The 21,419-nt window shown below is 48.3% G+C and overlaps 1 protein-coding gene across 7 annotated transcripts in view; it reads left to right on the top strand.

Annotated features, from left to right (window-relative positions):
• Positions 1 to 21,419, top strand: part of SLC8A3 (solute carrier family 8 member A3) — a 143,407-nt gene that overhangs the window by 13,600 nt on the left and 108,388 nt on the right. For all 7 annotated transcript variants that reach the window (XM_053224621.1, XM_027066052.2, XM_027066046.2 and 4 more), the window contains exon 2: positions 6,802 to 8,647. In XM_053224621.1, coding sequence (XP_053080596.1) covers positions 6,864 to 8,647 — 1,784 coding nt within the window. In that variant the 5' untranslated portion in view covers positions 6,802 to 6,863. The remainder of the gene's footprint in view (positions 1 to 6,801; positions 8,648 to 21,419) is intronic.

The following is a 21,419-nucleotide window of genomic DNA, read 5'->3' as shown; positions in this document are numbered from 1 at the left end:
TCTTACAGCTTGCGGAAAAAGCTCTTGTCTCCTGCTTCCAAATCTGGGGCTCTGTCAGTGCTCCGGGCTGCCTTGGAGTATGGAGAACTGCCAAGCTCGTGCACACCCAGAAAGGCCTACCCCAGCCTTCCTGGGCCCTTGCTCAAAGGGGTCCTTAAATCCAGGGTCCGTCCCAAGCCAGTGGTGGACACCCTATGTCTCGGAGTCGGGCTGCCAGTACTCAGATGCTTAGATTTCTACTTACTGTGATTTTTAGGCAAATTACTTAATCTTTGGGAGCTCAAATTAGCTTACCTGCAAAACGGAGCACTATGATGGTAGCAGCTCCTTCACCGTGAAGATTCAAAGAGATAATAATGCACAAAATCCAGCACCATTATGTTTTCCTCCTTGGATCCAAGCTCCGGTGTGACAAACTACCTAAGCAGCCGAGGTCACATCTTTCCCACTCTTGCGGGTGCAAGGGATTTCGTTCCTGTGTTTCTGGGGAGCACTGCCAGAGAGGACTCTGTACCGACGGTCATCCCTGTAGGCAGAGGAGGTACAGAAGATGCAGTGCTCAGGGACTCCGGTGACACGTTGGATCCAGTGCAGCCCGGCTGCACTAAAACTTTAATGTAAATTGGCCGTGACGCCTGTGCAGGGGCCCAGATTTAGAAGCAGAGCAGGACGACTCTACCCAGGCTGGTGACAGGCCTGGAGCAGTGTTCCCATTGGAGAAAGTGGAGGGCGTAGCAGGAGGGAGAATTTGCTCAGTCTGGCCTGGTGGCACTGTTTTATTAATGATCTGGAAGAGCAGAGGAACAGTGACTTTAATTAAATTTGCCAGTGATATTAAAAGATGTCAGGAGCCACTGCTGAGGACACAGACACCTTGCAGATGGCCCTGGGGGTGTTCGGAAAATAATCCAGGAAAGGGATGAGAAGCCATGGGCTGAGTTGGGGCATTGGTTCAGCTGAGGAAGAAGAGTGTGACATGGGGACAGAGGGTCATCATCTGCAGAAAATGTTCCAGGCCCACCCTCTTTTATCTGTATCTGCTGTGTTTCCAAGAGATCTCTCACTGATCATCCTGCTCCGGTCTGGTTCTTCTTAACAGCCATCTTAAACCCTTTAGCCAAATTGGTTTTTCTGAAATACAAATCAGACCTTGTCGTTCTCCTGTTTAAAATCCTTTCATTGGCCTTTTACTGACCTTGGGTTGAAATCCTGTCGTCTCAGCCTAGCATATGAGACTTGCCATGAACCCAGTCCTTCCTACGTGTCCAGTCTTCTGGCCACTCGTCTTCGCCCCTCCTGCCTCACACTGAATTCCTTGGGTTTTTTTTTTTTTTTTTAAGTTCATTTATTTTTGAGAGAGAGACAGAGTGAGTGAGTGGGGGAGGGGCAGAGAGAGAGGGAGGGAGAGAATGTCAAGCAAGCTCCGCGCTGTCAGCACAGAGCCTGATGCAGGGTTCGAACTCACAAGGCGTGAGATCATGACCAGAGCCAAAACCAAGAGTTGGACGCTTAACCGACTGAGCCACCCAGGTGCCCCTCACACTGAATTCCTTGTAAATCCAAGCACACAGCAGGCTTTTCCATGTCTTCATGTCTTTTCTTGGTCTATCCGTTTGACTCAAATGTCCCTCTTTCTCCCTTCCTTCCTTCTTCCCTTCCTTCCTTCCTCCCTCCCTCCCTCCCTCCCTCCCTCCCTCCCTCACTTCCTTCCTTCCTTCCTTCCTTCCTTCCTTCCTTCCTTCCTTCCTTCCTTCCTCACTTCTTTCTTTCTTTCTCCTCCTTCCTTCCTTCCTTCCTTCCTTCCTTCCTTCCTTCCTTCCTCACTTCTTTCTTTCTTTCTTTCTTTCTCTTTCTCTCTTCCTTCTTCTTTTTGACCACAGCTCACTCAGGCTTGAAGACTCATTTCAAGGATCACTTCCTTCAGAACGCCTCCCTGAATCCCCAAGCTGGCTCAGTGCCTTCCTCATGTTCCCACAGCATTCTGCCTGCGCCTTCACTTATCACAGTAAAAATGCCTATTTGTGCAGCTGTCCGGGCCTGCTGGATTGTACCTTTGAGGGCAAAGCCTGTGTGTTACTTTTCATTTTGCCCATTGGCATCTGGTAGAGTCCTGACAGATTTTGTCACACTGAACTGAAGGGGAAGAGAGTATTCAGGTGGGAGACTGCCTCAGCCAGCCAGGGCGCACCAGTAAGCCTGGGGACTAGGTGGCTCTGCCACATGGTTGGTCTCCCCCGTCAGGGTCCATGGGTCAGTCATATTGCTTCTAAGTCCACAGAAAACTGGACGCTGAGAGGCACTTGGGTGGCTCAGTCAGTTAAGCGTCTGACTTCGGCTCAGGTCATGATCTCACCGTTCGTGAGTTCGAGCCCTGCGTCGGGCTCTGTGCTGACAGCTCAGAGGCCTGGAGCCTGCTTCGGATTCTGTGGCTCCCTCTCTCTCTTCCCCTCCCCCACTTTCACTCTCTCTCTCTCTCTCAAAAATAAATACAATATTAAAAAAATTAAAAAAAAAAGAAAAGTGGAAGCTGATGGGGCCATGGACATTCTACAACAAAGTGGGACATCTTAGTAAAATGGAGTGGTTAAAAACATAAATTTTATGTCATCTGTGTGTGAGTTCTGGCTTTTCTATTTCCTTGCTTTATACTTTGAGTAAATGACTTAATTAAGGCTTAGTTTCCCAAAATATAAAGCAGGGATAAAAATAGTACTAATCTCATAGGATTGCTCTGAAGATCAAGTGAGGAAGTAAGTACTGGGCATTATGCACATGAGAAGCACTTAGATGTGTTAGTTACCGTTATTAACATCTTCACTATTTGGGGAGGTGTTGGGGCTCTCAAACGGAGTCAGATACCTGAGTATACGTACTTTAGGGCTGATTAAGAGCCTTCTGGAACCACAGGAGATATTTGGTTCTCTAAGGAGCTGGGGTGGGTCCCCAGTAGGTCGGGAGCTGCCTCAGTTGTATCTGGGGCTGGGGTAACAGCACACACACAAAAATGACTATTGGCTGTGTCTGTCCACCGTGTCCACTGTCCCCCTGACATCTCGGGCAGAAACCATTTCCTGGCAGGGCCGGAAGGAACAACTGGGAATTCACAGATCATTTTCCACGGTCAATTCCAAGAACTTGGTGCAGGCATTTACTAGCTACCTTCCTGCCTTGTTTTCTTTCATCTTTGCCTTCAGTTTATTTGTTTCTCAGGGAACAGTCTTTCTTTCTTTCTTTCTTTCTTTCTTTCTTTCTTTCTTTCTTTCTTTCTTTATTATTTTTTTGGTAATGTTTATTTATTTTTGAGAGAGAGAGAGAGACAGAGAGACAGAGTATGAGCAGGGGAGGGGCAGAGAGAGAGGAAGACACAGAATCCGAAGCAGGCTCCAGGCTCCGAGCTGTCAGCACAGAGCCCGACACGGGGCTCGTACCCACGAACGGCGAGCTCATGACCCGAGACGAAGTCGGACCCTTAACCGACTGAGCCCCCCAGGGGCCCCCAGGGAACAGTCTTTCTAGAGTGGCCCCTCATTCTGACCACATGACAGCGTATTCTCCAGAAAACCAGTGGTCGCAGGTGGTTTGCAAGACCTAGGAGAGCAAAGACCACGATCCTTATCTCCCTGCCAGGTGGGAGAAGAGGAAGCCCTGTCCCCTGTTAATCAGGAAAACTCTACTACCTAAGTGTCCCATGTCCTTTGGCTTCAGAAAGCCAGCCCTCTTCCCTAACCTGTGGATAGCCCACCTCCTTCAGGTTGGCTGGCCCACGCAGCTGCCTCCTCCGGTCACCATGTTGGCTTCTGATCAAAGAGCTGCCCCAGCTGTGCCCACCTTCTGTCTCCTACTGCATGGGGCTTATCAGAATCCGCAAAATGGAGGGTTTTCAGAGGTCAAGGCAAAGTGCCAAGATCCTTCTCTGTCCACGTTTCTCCAGGGTGGGGGGATCTGCGTTCATCGCAGATTTTGAGAGACTTTTCGACCTTTGAACACGGATACGGAACACCTTCAGCTGCCCCACTCTTCCATTGTCATCCTCATATCCTCTTTTCTGAGGGCGGTCAGAGCCCCACGCACCTGCTGTGATGACCCCAAGTACCTGGGCCGTGGGGAATGTGGGCCTCAGCACTTGGCTGCCATTCTGGGGAATATGAAACCAAGTTAATCCATGGAGCTCTTTGGAAGGGAGGCCTTCATGATTACAGTATGCACCAAGGTGTACTGTGTCCTGAAGGGAATTTCTCTTTGAGTACAATTTAAAGAGGTCATACGTAGCCTCTAAAATCTAGTCAGGATATGTCTATGAGATCTCTGTATTGTTTTCTAAAGCAAATGGCTATAATCCAGGTCATAAAATGGCTTTAAAGAAGGCTGATGTCTGAGTGTATTAGTCTGCTCAGGCAGCCATAACAAAACACCACAGATTGGGTGGCTTAAACAATAGAAATCCCATTTTCTCGCAGTTCTGGAGGCTAGAATGTCCAAGATCAAGGTGCTGGCCATTTCATTTTCTGGAGAGAGCTCTCTTCCTGGCTTGCCCGTGCCACTTTCTGGCTATGTGGTGGGGAGAGAGTGCTTTCTCTCTTCCTCTTCTTATAAAGCCATCAATCCTATCAGAGTAGGACCCACCCTTATAACCGCACTTAACTTTAATTACCTCCTAAAAGCTCTGCCTCCCAGTACAGTCACACTGGGGTCTAGGGGCTCATCATATGAATGGCGGGGTCTGGGGGACACAGTTCAGTCCATAGCACTGAGGACGCTTCCTTAGTGGCTATATTTGTTTATTCCAAAAACATACAGCTGCTGAGAACGCACTAATTGACTACTTAGGACACCACGATAAACAGAATAGACGCAGTCTTTCTGCCTTGATTTTATTCACAGTTTAATGGATGAGTTAGACATTCATTATATAACCCCACAAATAAACATGTAATTTCAAAGTTTTATAAGTGCCATGAAGGAAAAGGAGAGTGTGATGAGAAGACATAACAGGGAAAGTTGACCGTCTTTAGGAGTGAGAGTAATTTTTTCTGAGACCGTGATATTAAGCTAAGATCTAAAGCCTTGTTAAGAGTAGGGGTACCAAGAAGAAATAGTCATTTCAGGCGTGCGTGGATGATGTCATGTGTGCAAAGGTCCTGAGGTGGAAAATAACTTGATGCCATCCAGGGCCAGACATGAAGTCCGTTGCTGCTGAAATGCAGTAAGAGGGAGAGTGGCAGAAGATAAAGGGGGAGACTTTGTAGGTCATGGTAAAGAATCTTGAAACTGATGAGAACAGATAGCACACTTGATCTTAGCCAAAAGGCGGAGAAGTGATGGTAAAGAACCTTTATATTAAGGATAAGCAGAAACTACGGAAGGGCTTCACGTAGGGATGTGACAGTGTAGGTTTGGAGTTTTTAGAAAAGGCGACTGTTGCTGTCTGAGGAAATGGAGTGGAGAGTTCGGTCAGGAGGTCACTGCAGTAGATTCGTGAGGTGAGGAGTAATGGTGGCTGTGATGGTTTTGGTAGAGGTGGGGGGAGAGTCTAGGCTTCAGTGCTGGGTGCACAAGGGACAGGAGCAAGGGGGAAGGCCTGCAGACACATACCCATTGTCTGGCATGAGTAACAGGGTGGATGGAGGTGCCATATTCTGAGATGGGAAACAGTGGAGAAAGGGGGACAGATGTGGAGGACAGGACTTTGAATCCTTTAAGGTACTGTACAGACGCAAATCAGCATTCTTCTGTTACTAAAGGTACCCCGCACGGGCGCAGCAGAGGTGGACAAATGGGCAAATAGCTTTTTTCCTTTTTTTTTTTTTTTTAGAGCTATCACATGGATATTTGCATTCTCCTTGCGTCTGAATGAGGCAATGAGTGGAAAGATGAATCCGTAGTTTCTGTTGAGTTTCTTCTCATTCTCCTGAATTCGTGCTCCACTCTTACTGGTCTGAGGCCGGCGGATGAGGCTGCATTTCACCCCCAAATCGTGTCTACGATTTAAAAAAAAAAAGTATTTGAGAGCCACTTGTACGTTTCAGTCATGGTGATCTCTATCACTCGGCCCTTCCAGTGTTTGGGTGTGGAGTTTGAGTGGCTGACTGATTTCATCTTCCTGTAACTGGATGCCTCAGCTGTTTCGTAAGCAAGTTTTCATAAGAGCTGCTGGGTATTGGGGCTTGAGCACAGCTTTCAGGGCCCCCGTTTAGCTATACTGCAGGTAGCATTCGCCACCCGATCAACCCTCTTGATTCCCCAAGCAATGTCAGAATTACGGCTTGCCTGTAGAAGTTTTGCATTTGGGGAAGGAAGTTTTCCCAGGTGGGCTCAATTGCACAAAGGGCAACGTATTTTATTTTGGGGGAGTCATCCGTGAAAAAAGTTCGGTGTATACCCTGGCGCACGTATGCCATGCAGAATTCTTGAGTATGGAAATGGTAGGGGTGAAGAAGCCTGGAAACAGTATAAGTGGGGATGAAGATTCAGGTCATGCTTGGCCTATTTTCGGTTGATTCTTAACTCTCACAGATAACAGTGGAGCCTGAGACAGGACTAGAAGGGTATCGCTTATGTTTCCATTACCAGTATTCCCAGCTATTTTAAGCCATTCTTCAACTGAGTCTCCACCAGATGGTCCTGTGGACAGAGCAGCTATTCGTGCTTCCCATTGACATCTTTTTTTCCAAGTGAGAGACTGCCCCATATGTTAGTGCAATATGTCGCTCAAGGTGAAACGTCGGTTTGTATTGGTGGGAACCCGCCATTTGCTGTCCCCCTTTTCCTCATGCCTTTTCCTGCCTCTCTGGTCTCTTCTAGGTCTCTGGCCCATCGGGAGGACCATTGGTGCTGCAGTGGAAGCCAGCGGCTAAGTCTTGTGTATGGCGTGGTTAAGGTTACAGCCTCTCACCTCTGCCTTCCTCCATTTTGGGCTGATTACTTTTGTGCTCTTCCTGAATGGTCTCCGGGCGGAGGCTGGTGGCTCAGGGGATGTGCCCAGCACAGGACAGAACAATGAGTCCTGCTCAGAGTCCTCGGACTGCAAGGAGGGTGTCATCCTACCAATCTGGTACCCGGAGAACCCTTCCCTTGGGGACAAGATTGCCAGGGTCATTGTCTATTTTGTGGCCCTGATCTACATGTTCCTTGGGGTGTCCATCATTGCTGACCGCTTCATGGCATCTATTGAAGTCATCACTTCTCAAGAGAGAGAGGTGACCGTCAAAAAGCCCAACGGAGAGACCAGCACGACAACAATTCGGGTCTGGAATGAAACTGTCTCCAACCTGACCCTCATGGCCCTGGGTTCCTCTGCTCCGGAGATCCTTCTGTCTTTAATTGAGGTGTGTGGTCATGGCTTCATCGCTGGGGATCTGGGACCTTCTACCATCGTAGGTAGTGCAGCTTTTAACATGTTCATCATCATTGGAATCTGCGTCTCCGTGATCCCTGACGGAGAGACTCGTAAGATCAAGCACCTCCGGGTCTTCCTCATCACTGCTGCCTGGAGTATCTTTGCCTACATCTGGCTCTATATGATCCTGGCAGTCTTCTCTCCTGGTGTGGTTCAGGTTTGGGAAGGCCTTCTCACTCTCTTCTTCTTTCCAGTGTGTGTCCTTCTGGCCTGGGTGGCAGACAGGCGACTGCTCTTCTACAAATACATGCACAAAAAGTACCGCACCGATAAACACCGAGGGGTTATCATAGAGACAGAGGGTAACCACCCCAAGGGCATTGAGATGGATGGGAAAATGATGAATTCCCACTTCCTGGATGGGAACCTGGTGCCCCTGGAAGGGAAGGAAGTGGATGAGTCCCGCAGGGAGATGATCCGGATTCTAAAGGATCTGAAGCAAAAACACCCAGAGAAGGACTTAGATCAGCTGGTAGAGATGGCCAATTACTATGCTCTTTCCCATCAACAGAAGAGCCGTGCCTTCTACCGGATCCAAGCGACCCGTATGATGACCGGCGCAGGCAATATTCTGAAGAAGCATGCAGCAGAACAAGCCAAAAAGGCCTCCAGCATAAGCGAGGTGCACACCAATGAGCCCGAGGACTTCGTCTCAAAGGTCTTCTTTGACCCATGCTCTTACCAGTGCCTGGAGAACTGCGGGGCTGTACTCCTGACAGTGGTGAGGAAAGGGGGGGACATGTCCAAGACCGTGTATGTGGACTACAAAACAGAGGATGGTTCTGCCAATGCAGGGGCTGACTACGAGTTCACAGAGGGCACTGTGGTTCTGAAGCCAGGAGAGACCCAGAAGGAGTTCTCTGTGGGCATCATTGATGATGACATTTTTGAGGAGGATGAACACTTCTTCGTGAGGTTGAGCAATGTCCGGATGGAGGAGGAGCAACCAGAGGAAGGGATTCCTCCAATAGTACTCAATAGTCTGCCGTTGCCTCGGGCCATCCTGGCGTCCCCTTACGTGGCCACAGTCACCATCTTGGATGATGATCACGCAGGCATCTTCACTTTTGAGTGTGACACTATTCGTGTCAGTGAGAGTATTGGTGTCCTGGAAGTCAAGGTTCTGCGGACATCAGGTGCCCGGGGCACAGTAATCGTCCCCTTTAGGACAGTAGAGGGGACAGCCAAGGGTGGTGGTGAGGATTTTGAAGACGTGTACGGGGAGCTGGAGTTCAAGAATGACGAAACTGTGTAAGTAACCTTTCCATATTCTATCCGCCCCCCTCCATCCCTTGTCATCTCCTCTGTCGTTAAAACTCTTCCTCGTGGCGCGTTAATGTCAGACTTGGGTTCCAGCACAGGTGCGCAGGATCGGCAGGCACTCCTGGCTGGTTCCACTTCCAGACCTTCCTTCGGTTTTCTCACCTTACAGTGTTTCTGGGCAGGGAATCCTGTGGCAGGATCTAAGGACACAGAACATTCCTCAGGGGAACTCAGAATGATGGCTGGTGGAGGTGTGGGGTGACAGAAGTTTTGATGTCCGATTTTGGAGAGTTCTCGTGACTAAGCAGGAGCTGGGAGACCCGTGGGGTCTCTCCTTCCTCCTCCTCTCCTCATGCTGAAGGCTCATAGGAACCTCGAGGCTGTTCCTTTCCATTCTGAGGTGGCGCCAGCTCAGTCGGGGGCATCCTCAGGGAAGCAAGTGCCGTTGGCTCCCCCCCGCCCCCCACCCGGGACCACACTGCAGTTGTCTTGTATAGCCAGATTCCAGGCGTCTCTCAGACCTTCAATTTGAAATTGCTGAGGTGGTTGAAATTTGGCAATCACCATACATGCCCGTAGGCTATTTTATGGTGTGAGGTCGGCCCAGTCTAGGTGAGATGAGTCAATACAGCTTGGGTATTGGAGGTGTCTTGCAGAAGCAGAGTTCCCAGGGCAGTGGCTGCCTGCCTTTAGTCACAGGTGTGAGCTCCAAGATCTGACTGAGCAACATAGGGAAGCCCCTCTTAGGAACTATGGGAGAAAATACATCCTCAGTGTGGTCATCTCCCTTCGTAGTTTAGAATGCTCCTGGAACGCTTCTCTGGTTAGTGAAGGTCCACTGAGTCCTTCAGACACTGTGGTTATTGCACTTCTGTTACCTCGATCACTATAAGGGCTCTCCCCATTGAACCTTCTTGTGCTGGGTATTCCGTTTTTGTTTCTGTTTTCTCAGATGGATAGCTCTGAAGAAGCAACAGAATGACTTTCCCCAGGATTTGCAGGGTGGCCGAAAAGGTGGGGGTGGTAAGGGGTAAACTTGTCTCTGAATTCTTGCTCATGTCCACAAACAATAAGCAGAAACAGGAGGCGTGAAGGACAAAAGGGGCATTGAGGAAGGGGAGCGGGATGTCAGACTGCTCCGAGAACCTGCTAAAAACACCTTGAGTGGGAAATGAAAACACATAGTTTGTAAGAGGGTGAAGGAAGGAGGGCACAGAGAAGGGAGCCCATAGAACCGAAGGAGAGGTGTCATGGACGTGCTTCCTCCCAGGTCCAGTCATGCGACAGGGCTCAAAAGGGGTTGGATCCTGCTGATAGCAGACCAGCCATCCGGGGACTCTGTTCTTGTCCTCCCTCAATTCCTTCCTGCTAATGTGACTTTGGGCGAGACGTTTAGTTTCGGCTCTAGAACTGCACTGTCTCATCTGCAAAGTGAGAACAATGGTCGTTTCCTTGCCCGGAGGCAGGGTCGCATCTTTTTGCAGTTCCTGCCAGCCCCAGGATTTTCGGAACCGTGGACACGGGCACTCAAATTAGGTCCTGTTTGCACTAGCCAAAGATGGAACAGGGGATATCGTCTCCCACAGTGAAATAGGCATTGACAAATTGATTTATTAGAGCTCTGTTTAGTCATTTTGCTGGGAGGGATAATCATTCGTTAGCCTAAGTAAAAACCTGTGCTTCTAGAGAATACTGTCCATTTATATGTGCTCTGGAGAGAGTGTTTGGACATACAAATGAAGGACAGGCTCTTGCTGGGAAGACAGACTCCACGCAACTTCACGTGCTTACGGCGGTGTCAGTATATAAGAGGTTTAGGTCGGGCACTCGGTGATCTCGAGACCACAGCATTGGCCATGATTTGACGGACTAGTGATTTCTCCAGTTCAGTGCCTATCTGCCAAAGGCACTGAAGAGTAATTTTTGACAGATCAGAGGCTTGGCTCCCGGTTTCTTTGTCCCATTAAGAATCAGTTGTGCATTTTGGGTCTCTGAGTATGACTAACCCTTCCTCAAATCTCTTTGTGTTTTCAGCTTCAATAATATCCTGGTGTAAACGGACCTCATGAGTGATCACTTCTGATATCGGTTCTACATGTGTATCAGCCTCCACACATTTCCGATTCTGGTCCAGGTATTCCAGGATTTCGTGAACAAGCTATGTCGCCGTCTCTTCCTCCCCATCAGTGTTTAGACTTCGGTAGACTTTGGGCTACCTTTCTGGTCTTCTTCCTTGCGGAAGGATGAGTTCATAACCTGCTAGTCTGTCTTCACATCGTAGCCCTACCCTTGACCCTGTAGATTGTAATTTTACAAATAGTGGCAGTATGATGTAGCAGAAAAACCATGGGCTCTATGTACTTTGGGTTAAGATTCTGGCTCTAGTTCTGGTGGAACCAGGTATTTGGGGGACATTTTATTAATTTGTGAGATTATTTCCTCCTCGGTAAAAAAGGGATAATAATGTTTCTCTTGGAGGGCTGTTACGATTCAAAATACCACATGCAGTGTTGTCTGTATATGCTAAGTGCTCAGTAAATGAGGCCATTAATAACAGTCTCAGGGAATGAACAGTATTCTTCAGAAGACGCTGTTGAGGTGATCGGGCTTCTTGAATCTCTACGTAACCCTAGTTAATAAACATGTTAGTTTTTTGGTTATTGTGAAGATTCCTAATCTAAACTCCCAAAATATTAGAGCCGGAAAGGACCTTAGAATATCTTCTAGAGTAATGTTTCTCGGATTTTAACGTGCTTCTGAACCACCCAGGAACCTTGCAGATTACGATTCAAAAGGTCGAGAGTAGGGTTTGAGATCCCGTGTTTCTAATAAGCTCCTGATGCCGTTGGTCCCAACTTAGAGTTGAAAGGCGTTAGAGCTCTTAGCCAAACCATGAGACCCAGGAAGCAAAGTGGCTTTTCAGATGACCTGCTTAATTGAATCAAGAAGGCTTGCTTTCCAGTTCCAGCTTGCAACTCCAACTTAGCTAGAACCCAGCTCCTACCCTGAGACCTTGCTAATTGCAATGCCAATCTGGAAACTGAAATTGAAACCCTCAGGGTACCTAGACAGAAGCTGTGTGATGCCTGGAGCAGTTCCGCCTTCCAATCCTTCCCTCTCTGTGCAGCTTTCTTTGCCTACCCAGCTCCGGAGCACCGTCGATCTTGCCCTCATTACACTCTTCCAAAAACCTATTCAGGTTGAAGCCAGACCTGTGCCCTATCAATGCTATTCGGTGATGAATTCACTCGTGTGGTTTTATTTGATGCTTTACTTCTTCATTGGTGTCCTTAGCACCACGGTAGGATAGACAACCATGAACTTTTGAAGTCTGACAAACAGATGTGAATCCGTCACCAGTTGTGTAGCTTTGAACAAGTCATTTCACCTGGCCAAGCCCCAGATATTTTGTTGGGATGACAGGAATTGTAGTATCTATCCTGCAGGGGGGTGATAAGTACGATATACAAATACGCAGAAGATGCACCTGCAGCACGGCGCCTGCTCAGAAAAGGTGCTCGGTCATTCAACAAACATTTATTAAATGTCTGCCACATACTAGATACATTACAAGGTACTGGAGATAAACAAGTGCGTAGGACAAGCTGGCATTTCAGCTCTCAAGAATCTTCTCTGGTGAAGAGGGTACTAGGCATATAGACAAATCAGAACACATCGGAGAAGTGCTGTGGTTGAGATAAGCTCAGTAAAAGAGAAATGAAAGCTCTTTGCCGTGTGTGTGACACCACTCAAGTTTCGAAAGCAGCCTTCACCAAGGATGTAGTAGTGAAGCAGATGAAGCGGGGCGGGGGGGGGGTGGGTACGGGACGACCTTAAACCCACATCACAGTAAACTCTCGACATTTGCGAGGGAGCCGATTGACATCTTCGTGATCTAGAAGAATCCCCACCTTTGTGGCTACCCCTAAAGCACATCCTTAGAATTATGGCCTTTGAGCCTACTGCAGACAATAACAAAACCTCGTGGAGATATATATGCGTGCTGCTGGCACATTAATCTCACTCACTAAACAGTGTGCCTGCACCTGTATCCCAGGCTCACAGCACGCTTCTGCAAAATAATAGAATACTGCAGCTCACAGACCTTTGGGGTCTCTGAGAATAGTCAGAGTCCCTGACGTCAGACAGGCAAATGTCAAGACCTCCTGTAATTAAATGGCATAGGCCTCCTTCAAAGAAGAATGGAGTATTAGCTGTGCCACATAGTTTCCAACAAAATTAGAATGTAAAAGCCAGAAAGCACCTGACCTCCCACTTACAAATTATGAAGCTGAGATTCGGAGAGGGGAAGTAACTTGTCTAATATCACACAGCTAGATAGGATAGAAAGTTAAGAGTTGGCAAGGACGTTGTAGACGCTACTGATTTAATGTCTCTCCCTCCCAGTTTGGACTTTCTTGTTTTTATCCATCAGAACAATGTTAACTTTGGAAAGTGTATAGAAATTCTTGGGTGAAAGGTGCTCTGGGAAGTACAAATCCAACAGTATTATGTGACTAATATCTTAACTGGGAATAATAGCGTATTATGGGCTATTTTTAATCTCTTGGTTCACCTTGAGACTGTTCAGGAAGAAAACTATTGGGCCCAACGGCGGGGGAAAAACCATCTTAGTGATTTACTGAGAAAAGGTGACAAGCATAGCTGGGACATCTTTTAGGCAATGCTGGTAAATTGCAGACAAGACCTTGTTCCATGAAATAATGACTTTTTTTTTTCTTTCAAAATGATGCAGGCCATTCCCCTCCAGAGGTGCTTTCTCTATAAAGTTTCAACCTCAGGGAATCTTTCCATCAAACTCTGGACTGCTCCAGGACACAATCCGCCCCTCCTACACTTTAACTAAAACATACTAGGCTTTTCCTTATTCTTTGGTGTTAGAATAGACTCTTCCCGTGCCAGCAAGGGAGATTATTTGCCCGGAGAATGCCCTTCCTGTGCTTGAGAAAAGTCACAAGCTGCAAACTTTATGAGGGTGGGATCAGGTGACATCCCTTCCCCTCTCTTTTCTTCTGCCTTCAGTGCCGGACTTCCAGTAAGGAGATCTCTCTCCAGCTTTAGGGAAACAGTCAGTCACCAGGACCCGTGGCTTTGTGGAACTCACAGCGGAGCTATGTACTTGGCTCCAAGTAGTCCTGGAGAAGGGATTCCGTATCTAAGCCTGTAGTTGAATGGGGTTCTTAACAGTACAATGGACATTTCAAATAGGGTTGTTCAACTACAGCTCTTTTCCTTCTGGGTCCAAAGGAACGATTATAGGTTATGTGGCTACATGGCTTTCTTCGCAGAAGCTTTGGATGTTGTGCCCAGAAAGGCCCTGATATATATTTTTTCATCTTAATTACTGAAACTGTCAAAGATTATGTCAAAGAAGGGCATATTCCGGTGTGCCTGGGTGGCTCAGTCATCGAGCATCTGACTCTCGATTTTGGCTCAGGTCATGATTTCACGGTGCATGGGTTCGCTCACAGCTTGGAGCCTGCTTGGGATTCTCTTCCTCCACACCCCCCATGCCCAACCTCTCCCCCGCTTGTGCACTATCTCAAAATAAATAAATTAATTAAAAAAAAAAAAAAAAGAAGGACATATCCCAACTCCAGGATCCACAAAGCACCCAAAGTCTACTTAAACTTTACATGTTTATAAAAATCTCTGGAAGTCCAGAGTCTTCCTGGTCAATTTGTTTTGGGGTCTAGGGTGCAGGGTCTCCTGGCAACCTTGGATCGGTCAGCATTCCCTGTACCTCACTTGGTCAGAGACCCTGTGTAGCAGAGCGTCCTGTGTGGCCAACCCTGCTCTTCTCACATTGGATTGCCCTCTGGTATGAGACAGCTCAGTGCTGCGGGGTTGAGGATACATTAGGTTGGTTTGAGGGGAAAGGAATATTGTGATTCAAGAGGATCACATGACTGGCCAGTCAGGAAATGAAATAGACTTCTCCTCAAAGAAGGCTTCCTTTCTTAGAGAGGAGCTCATTGGGCTTTGGGCAGTATTAATAAAGGAATACCAGTGAAGGTACTGCCATCAGCCTTGTTTATTTTGTTTTGACTTTTCTGGTTCTTAAGGTCAAAGTTTCCTTGTTCATTCACAAGAAAGATAGAAAGGGACAAAGCAAGGTGGGTGAGTGGGCAGGACTTTCTAACTGTCCAGCCTTTTATCGCTTTCCCAGATGTATTATTGTTTTCTTGTTTTTTAAAAGAGAAAGTAGGTACGCCTGTGTGGTTCAGTCTATTAAGCGTCCGACTTCAGCTTAGGTCACGGTCTCATGGTTCGTGAGTTCGAGCCCTGTGTTGGGCTCTGTGCTGACAGCTCAGAGCCTGCTTGGAATTCTCTCTCTCCCTCTCTCTGCTCCTCTTCCACTCGCGCTTTCTCCCTCCCTCTCTCTCTCTCTCTCAAGTAAATAAATAAACTTAATAAATAAATAAAATAAAAGAGAAACTAAGCTTCACTTCTAGAAGCAATAGGGAGCCCTGGCCTAGAGCCAGTCATATATAATTGACAGTTGGAAAGAGAGAACTCCTTGATCTGCAAATAGAGCAAAGTCCTCATATTTAAATTCTTCACAGTCCAGAAACATTTTGCAGGAATCAAATGCTTTGAGAGTTTTGCTAAATGACCACAAAGGAAAGTGCTAGGTAAACATTCTCAGGTGGCATGGTAGTTATCATTCATAGGAATTATATTCCCATCCCTACCACCTACCAGGTACCCAAATAGGAAATTACCTGTATACACAGAGAAGAAGGTAAAGTTGAAGGAGGAACTTACTCATTATGGAGAAATTTGTTTTTCTGAAAATGGAGTCACCATGAGGTACGTGTATACATTTGACTTCAGCTACGGATGGGCACCCTCCTGGGCCCCTCTAGCTAACAGTCAGCATGAATGGACGCAGCCTCCTTAACATGAGCCTGAGCCCAAGCCGGTCACCACTTGGTGGGGAGGCTCATGAACCAGTTCTTTATGACATAGACCATGCCCTGTCTTGGGTCCTTCAATTGGTGCTTTCAAAACGAGTGACATCGTTTTTTTTTAACTTTTTTTTTAACTTTTTTTAATTTACTTTTGAGACAGGGAGAGACAGCGCATGAACCAGGGAGGGTCAGAGAGAGGGAGACACAGAATCTGAAACAGGCTCCAGGCTCTGAGCTGTCAGCACAGAGTCTGACGCGGGGCTCGAACTCATGGACCGCGAGATCATGACCTGAGCCAAAGTCGGCCGCTTAACCAACTGAGCCACCCAGGCGCCCCCAAAACGAGTGACATCTTGATAATAACTCAAACTCAGAATATGAGTGCAGAACGAATTATGGATTACGGATGACTAATACTGCTGCTTTTCCCTCGTCGTCCATCTCTCTCCAGAGCCATTGGCCTTGATCTGTCTACCTTTAGATGCTGTCCTTGTGAATCCCACACGGTTTCTCCTTGTGAACCCCACTGTTGCCGGACGCTCTCTGTCTGAGCTGTGGTCATCTAGGATGTGCTCCGCCACCGTAGCTAGGGCTCACGGCCGTGGCTGCAAATCTTCACGTGTTTGCCTTATTCCCCTGCTCACACCTTACTTCCTGTTGTAATACTTTGTTGTTACACTCGCCGTCTCTTCTACACGCCCTGTGGTGCATCATCTCTCTCTCTCTATCATACATGCTCCAGGCACTGGCGCCATGAAAGCTGTGGTTCCTACCCCTGTCACACTCAGCGCCTTCCTCCTCGCTTCCTTTAAGTCTTCTTCTTTATTCTTATCCCTCACACTGCTGGCATCTGTACTTGGATTGCCTCGTGTCTACCGTCTGACCTGCGATTTCTTCGAGTGATCAAGAATGAGCTGTAGGTATCCCTTACCAAAGCCTGTCATTTGGACAGAGAGAACGGGCTTCACGATAATACCCAGAAGACTGATATCCCCCAGCTAGCAAACCACTCACTGTGGTGCTCTTTTTCCCTTACCCACAAAGTCTTTGCCTTGACTGTATGTTGAGACAGTAGGGTTGAACTGTAAGGATCAGCCTAGACTAGCACTGGTAGCAGAAAGTTCTCAGGCAGGCAGGGGAACCCTGGGGGCTACCTTCTCTTTCTGATGCTCTCCCCTCTGGACCACGTGGTCTCTGTCTCCAGGCATCTCCGCTTCTCTCTGTGACCTTCTCCCGTGCTGCTTCCTAGCTTGTAGTGATACCTCACAGACCAGCCGTCCTGCTTCATGGCTCCTCTCTCCGTGTAGCTCTCGGCTCCTATCTGGAAAGACCTTCTACCTCAGATTCTCAAGAGAGGGAATCGAACGGGTCCGTACTTTGCCATCTTGGCCATGTCAGAGGCCACTGGCCAGATCTGTCTTGGTTGCCCTGAGTCAAGCCAAGCTCTCCTCGCCCCAGCAGTTAATCTACCACAACCAGATGGCGGAGTGGAAAAACGAAGTTACCGTGCGGATTCCACGGTAAGCTACCCAAGCAGCTGTGTCTATAAGTGGGGGCAGTGTCACTTCGAAAAACGTCCCAGGTGTGACAGTCATCTGTCACCTCAAAACTGGCACGTAACGAGGTTTGCCGTGCTTCAGAGAGAACACTGATTTTACCGTGGTCTGTGCTGGGGCGGTAGGCTGGAGAATGGGAGAAATAGCCGCCTCTGGAGGCCCCAGCCAGATCAAATTCACATTGACCGCAGCCTCAGTAGCCAAGGGTAAATTGGCCTCTGCTCGGATCAACAGAAAGCATTCCTAGTGGGTGATGTTCAGTGGCACAAATCTCAAGGCTACCAGGGTCATCCCCCCCTCCCCCCCTCCCCCTTATCCTCTTCTGGTCTGTCCTCTCCAGGACACTAGCGTCAGCAGATGAGCTGCTGTCATTTTCAAGTGTGTTATTTGGGTACTGAGTCACTTTCAAAGCCTCTTCCTGGGTTTGGGTTTCCAGACTGGCTTGTGTTCCAGACCAAGACAGAAAGCTTTCCTACCTCCCATGCCTGCCAGGGACAGAGTGACAGCCTTTCCTTTGCCACCCCTCCCCTGCCCGACAGCTGGTCAGCTGGACTTAGCCGGAGCCAGCAGGCACCCCCTCTTTGTGTCTGGAGCTGTAACTGGATGCGTTTCCAGGAACTCCCCGGAAGCCAGAGTATTCCCATCTCCAGGTGACACAGTGTTTGACTCTGTCAGCTGCCTGTGTTCCTGGGCACTGGGCTGGGGTGTAAGATAGGATTCCTTTTGTGGCAGCTGCAGTCAGTTCATAGTGACTGTCCGGGGGGCCATCTTGGAAAGGAGTTTTGAGGCTGTGGCCGGACCCAGCTGTGGCTATGAGAAGGGAAGGCCAAATATCTACCACCGCTAGTCCTGGGTGGAGAAATGGAAGGAACTTCACGGGATGAAGAAGCTCGAGAGTCTCCGTTTCAGTGAGTTGCATTAGTGTGAAGTTGCCACTGTCTCTGATAGGGGGCCAGTCCCAAGGAACCGCTCTCTTCTTCATCCTACACAATGCAGAACTTTGTCCTGTTCCCTGGATAGATCCACAAATGCCCATTGGACACATGGAGCAGATAATTTACTTGTCAGACCATGATCTTTCAGAACCCCTGCTAAGCTAGTGGGTTTCATCAGCTAGACCAGTGGTTCCCTGCCAGCTCCCCATCACAGGCCATTTTAATGATCTGTCCTTCCTCATAGAACCCGTGTTTTAGAAGATTCACTGAAAATTAATTAGATTTTCATTTTTTTCCCCCATAAAACATAGCAAAAGAAAACTCATGTTACTGTAATGAGTTAATTTGATTGTAGCCAAAGCAAAGAGAAATGGCATTTTAATTAACCCATGTGGACTGCTGGTAGAAAATACACTTTCTAGTTTGGGGGTCAGGGAGTGAGTAGAATGAACATAGCCAAGGGCTGACTTTCAAAGTAACTGTCTGATGTGAAATGCTCTAAAAATATTAGGCACTAATTGTTTAAAGTTATTTTGATGCAGGTGACCTCATGGGAAGATCAAGGTACTAGAAATATATCAGAATATATCAGACTATAAGGCATAGTATTGGTTACTTAGGCTTTACCGTTCAGACCTGCGGGGAAAAGACTACTATTGTTATTATTTTTCTTACACAATAAAACTTGGAATATTTATTTGAAAATATAAAAAAAAATAAGGATTTTGTAATACTTTAGGGTTAACGTTATCACTTTCTTCAGATTAGGTAACAGAGTCCTAAGAAACATGAAGTAATTTGCCCTAGAACACAGGGATTTAAGGACGTATCAAAACCTACATCATCTTGGGGCACCGGGGTGGCTCAGTCGGTTAAGCGGTCAGCTTCAGCTCAGGCCATGATCTCATGGTTCATGAGTTCAAGCCCTACGCTGGGCTCTGTGCTGACAGCTCAGAGCCTGGAGCCTGCTTTGGATCCTGTGTCTCCCCCCCTCTCTCTGCCCCTCCTCTGCCAGTGCTCTGTCTCAGTCTCTCTCTCTCTCTCTCTCTCTCTCAAAAATAAACATTAAAACATTTTTTTTTTAAAAACCTAGATCTTCTGTTTCTAAATCACATATTCTTTCTACTATGTCCCACATTTTAGCATCAGAATAAGGTGATGAAGCTGAAAGCGGGCTTTCTTCTCCTATGGAAGAGTCTAAGGGCGCATCCCCCCATCTCTTCCTTAACAGCAAGAGTTGGCTGCTTTCCTTTTAATTCAGGGGCAGCTGGGCTCAGAGAAGTTGGCCAGGGCCAAATAAACTCCTTAACGCCCAACTCAGAAGTCTGGACTCGTCACCCTTGACTGCTGGCTCAGCCCCACCCGTGCCCAGGCCGGTGCACAGAGGATTCTTACTTGTGCCACTGCACCATCAGGAGCTACCAACAGATGATGCTTTGGCCTGCTGCCTGGGGAACAGGGCAAGGCTGGCACAGGACCACGTGTTCAGATCCGGGGGTGCCTCCTCTGAGGCTGTGCCTATCAGCCTCAGGTGTCTGAGGGTGTTTAGGACCAAGAGTTAGAGGGAGGGATGATCAAAGAGAGCAGGAGGGGCTCCGCCGCAGCCCCCCAAGAGCCTATGAGAGGCTCAATCAGTGAGGCTGGAAGCAACAGGAGAGTGGAAGCAGGAGGCCGGTGTCCAGCTCTCAGGGTACAGCCAGCAGACATTGGTGAGCTCACACTGTGAGTTGACACAGTGAGAAGAGACCCAATCCCTGTCCTCAGGGAGTTCCCAGTCTGGCAGGATATGAAGCGTGTTGAAGGAGTTGCATATGTGGAGCTTTAAGAGACAAAACAAACGAGCAAAGGGAAAAAAAGAGAAAGAGAGACACAAACCAAGAAACAGACCCCTAACTATAGAGCCCAAACTGATGGCCACCAGAGGGGAGGTGGGCAAGGGGGGGGTGTGGGGGGGAAATAGGGGATAGAGATGAAGGAGTGCTCTTGTCTTGAGCACTGCGTGATGTATGCAAGTGTTGGATCGCTCGATTGTACACCTGAAACTAATGGAACACTGGATGTTAATGAGCTAGAATTGAAATAAAAACTAATCAGTTCACATCCAGTTTAGAGTTTCTATAGAAGAGGGGTCCTCCTCAGGCTGTGGCCTCACAGAGGCATTGCCACCGGCCTTTGTTGGGATTCAGTTTGGAGGCGTTAGAGGTGACCTCCTCCTACAGTCGCCCCAGGAAGACTGGTCAGGAAGAATGGCTGGAGCGCCATTAATTACGAATGGCTGGAGCGTGGTTAATTACCTGACTCCTGATCTCAGCTCAGGTCATGATCTCAGCTCAGGGCATGATCTCACGGTTCGTGAGTTCAAGCCCCACGTCGGGCTCTGTGCTGACAGCACGGAGCCTGCTTGGGATTCCATCTCTCCCTCTCTCTCTGCCCCTCCCCCACTCATTCTCTCCCCCTCTCTCTCTTTCTCTCTCTCTCTCAAAATAAAAAATAAAATAAAATGAAGAAGATTGGCTAATTGGCTTGGCTTGTGGGGCACACACAGATATAAGTACAGGTTGGCCTCAGGAGTAAATGGTATCCAGCCAGGCCATGTCCTCAGACCAGAACAGCAGCCAGTTCTTCCCCATGCCTGTCACATATCATAGAGACACCAAAAAATGTCCATTGAATGAATGAATGAATGAATGAACGGACGAACAGAATGAATTCCTGGCATCTCCTCTGGCTCTGTACCACTTCCAGTTTGCAGCAAGCCCAGGGGGACATGGGACTGGAACTCACTTCTAAGGCATGAAGACCAGGGGTCCCCTGCTCTCCACGCATACTTCCTCTCCTCTCCCAGTTTCGGCGAGATCCATGGAGCCCTCTGGGCCTGAACTTCTCCACAGCCCAACCCCCGCCTGGCACCAGCTCCTCGGAGGGTCTGTTCCTGGACTGCTCGGCCACCTCTGAGCACGGGCTGCCTTTCCTGCTCAGGAGACACCCTGTAATTCGATTAGGAGCTCCCTCCGGGGAGCATGTAATTATGTCCTATCTGGGCCTTGTAATGACAGCCCCCTGCCACTGTGCAGGGAGTTGCCCTGCTCAGCTGCCCAGAACTTTTCACTGGGAGGGAACTAATCTGCTTAGCCCAGATTGGATGCAGTTCTGCAGAGTCCGCACCAGCAGCAAGGAGGGAACCTATGGGTCGATCCTGTTCTGCTCTGTGATTTGCCATGAAACCCCCTGCCCAGGATTGTTCTTAGCTGAGTGGGAGGCTGGGGGCCCCGTTCTCCTTTCATGGTCAGAGCCCCTTGGGGTCCTCCAGCCCTCCTGGGGGTTAGAAGGTAGA

This window comes from Acinonyx jubatus, chromosome B3 (assembly GCF_027475565.1).
Source record: "Acinonyx jubatus isolate Ajub_Pintada_27869175 chromosome B3, VMU_Ajub_asm_v1.0, whole genome shotgun sequence".
NCBI classification, from domain to species: domain Eukaryota; kingdom Metazoa; phylum Chordata; class Mammalia; order Carnivora; family Felidae; genus Acinonyx; species Acinonyx jubatus.
The sequence above is the reverse complement of the archived record's forward strand: the minus strand, read 5'-3'. Positions and strand labels throughout refer to the sequence as shown.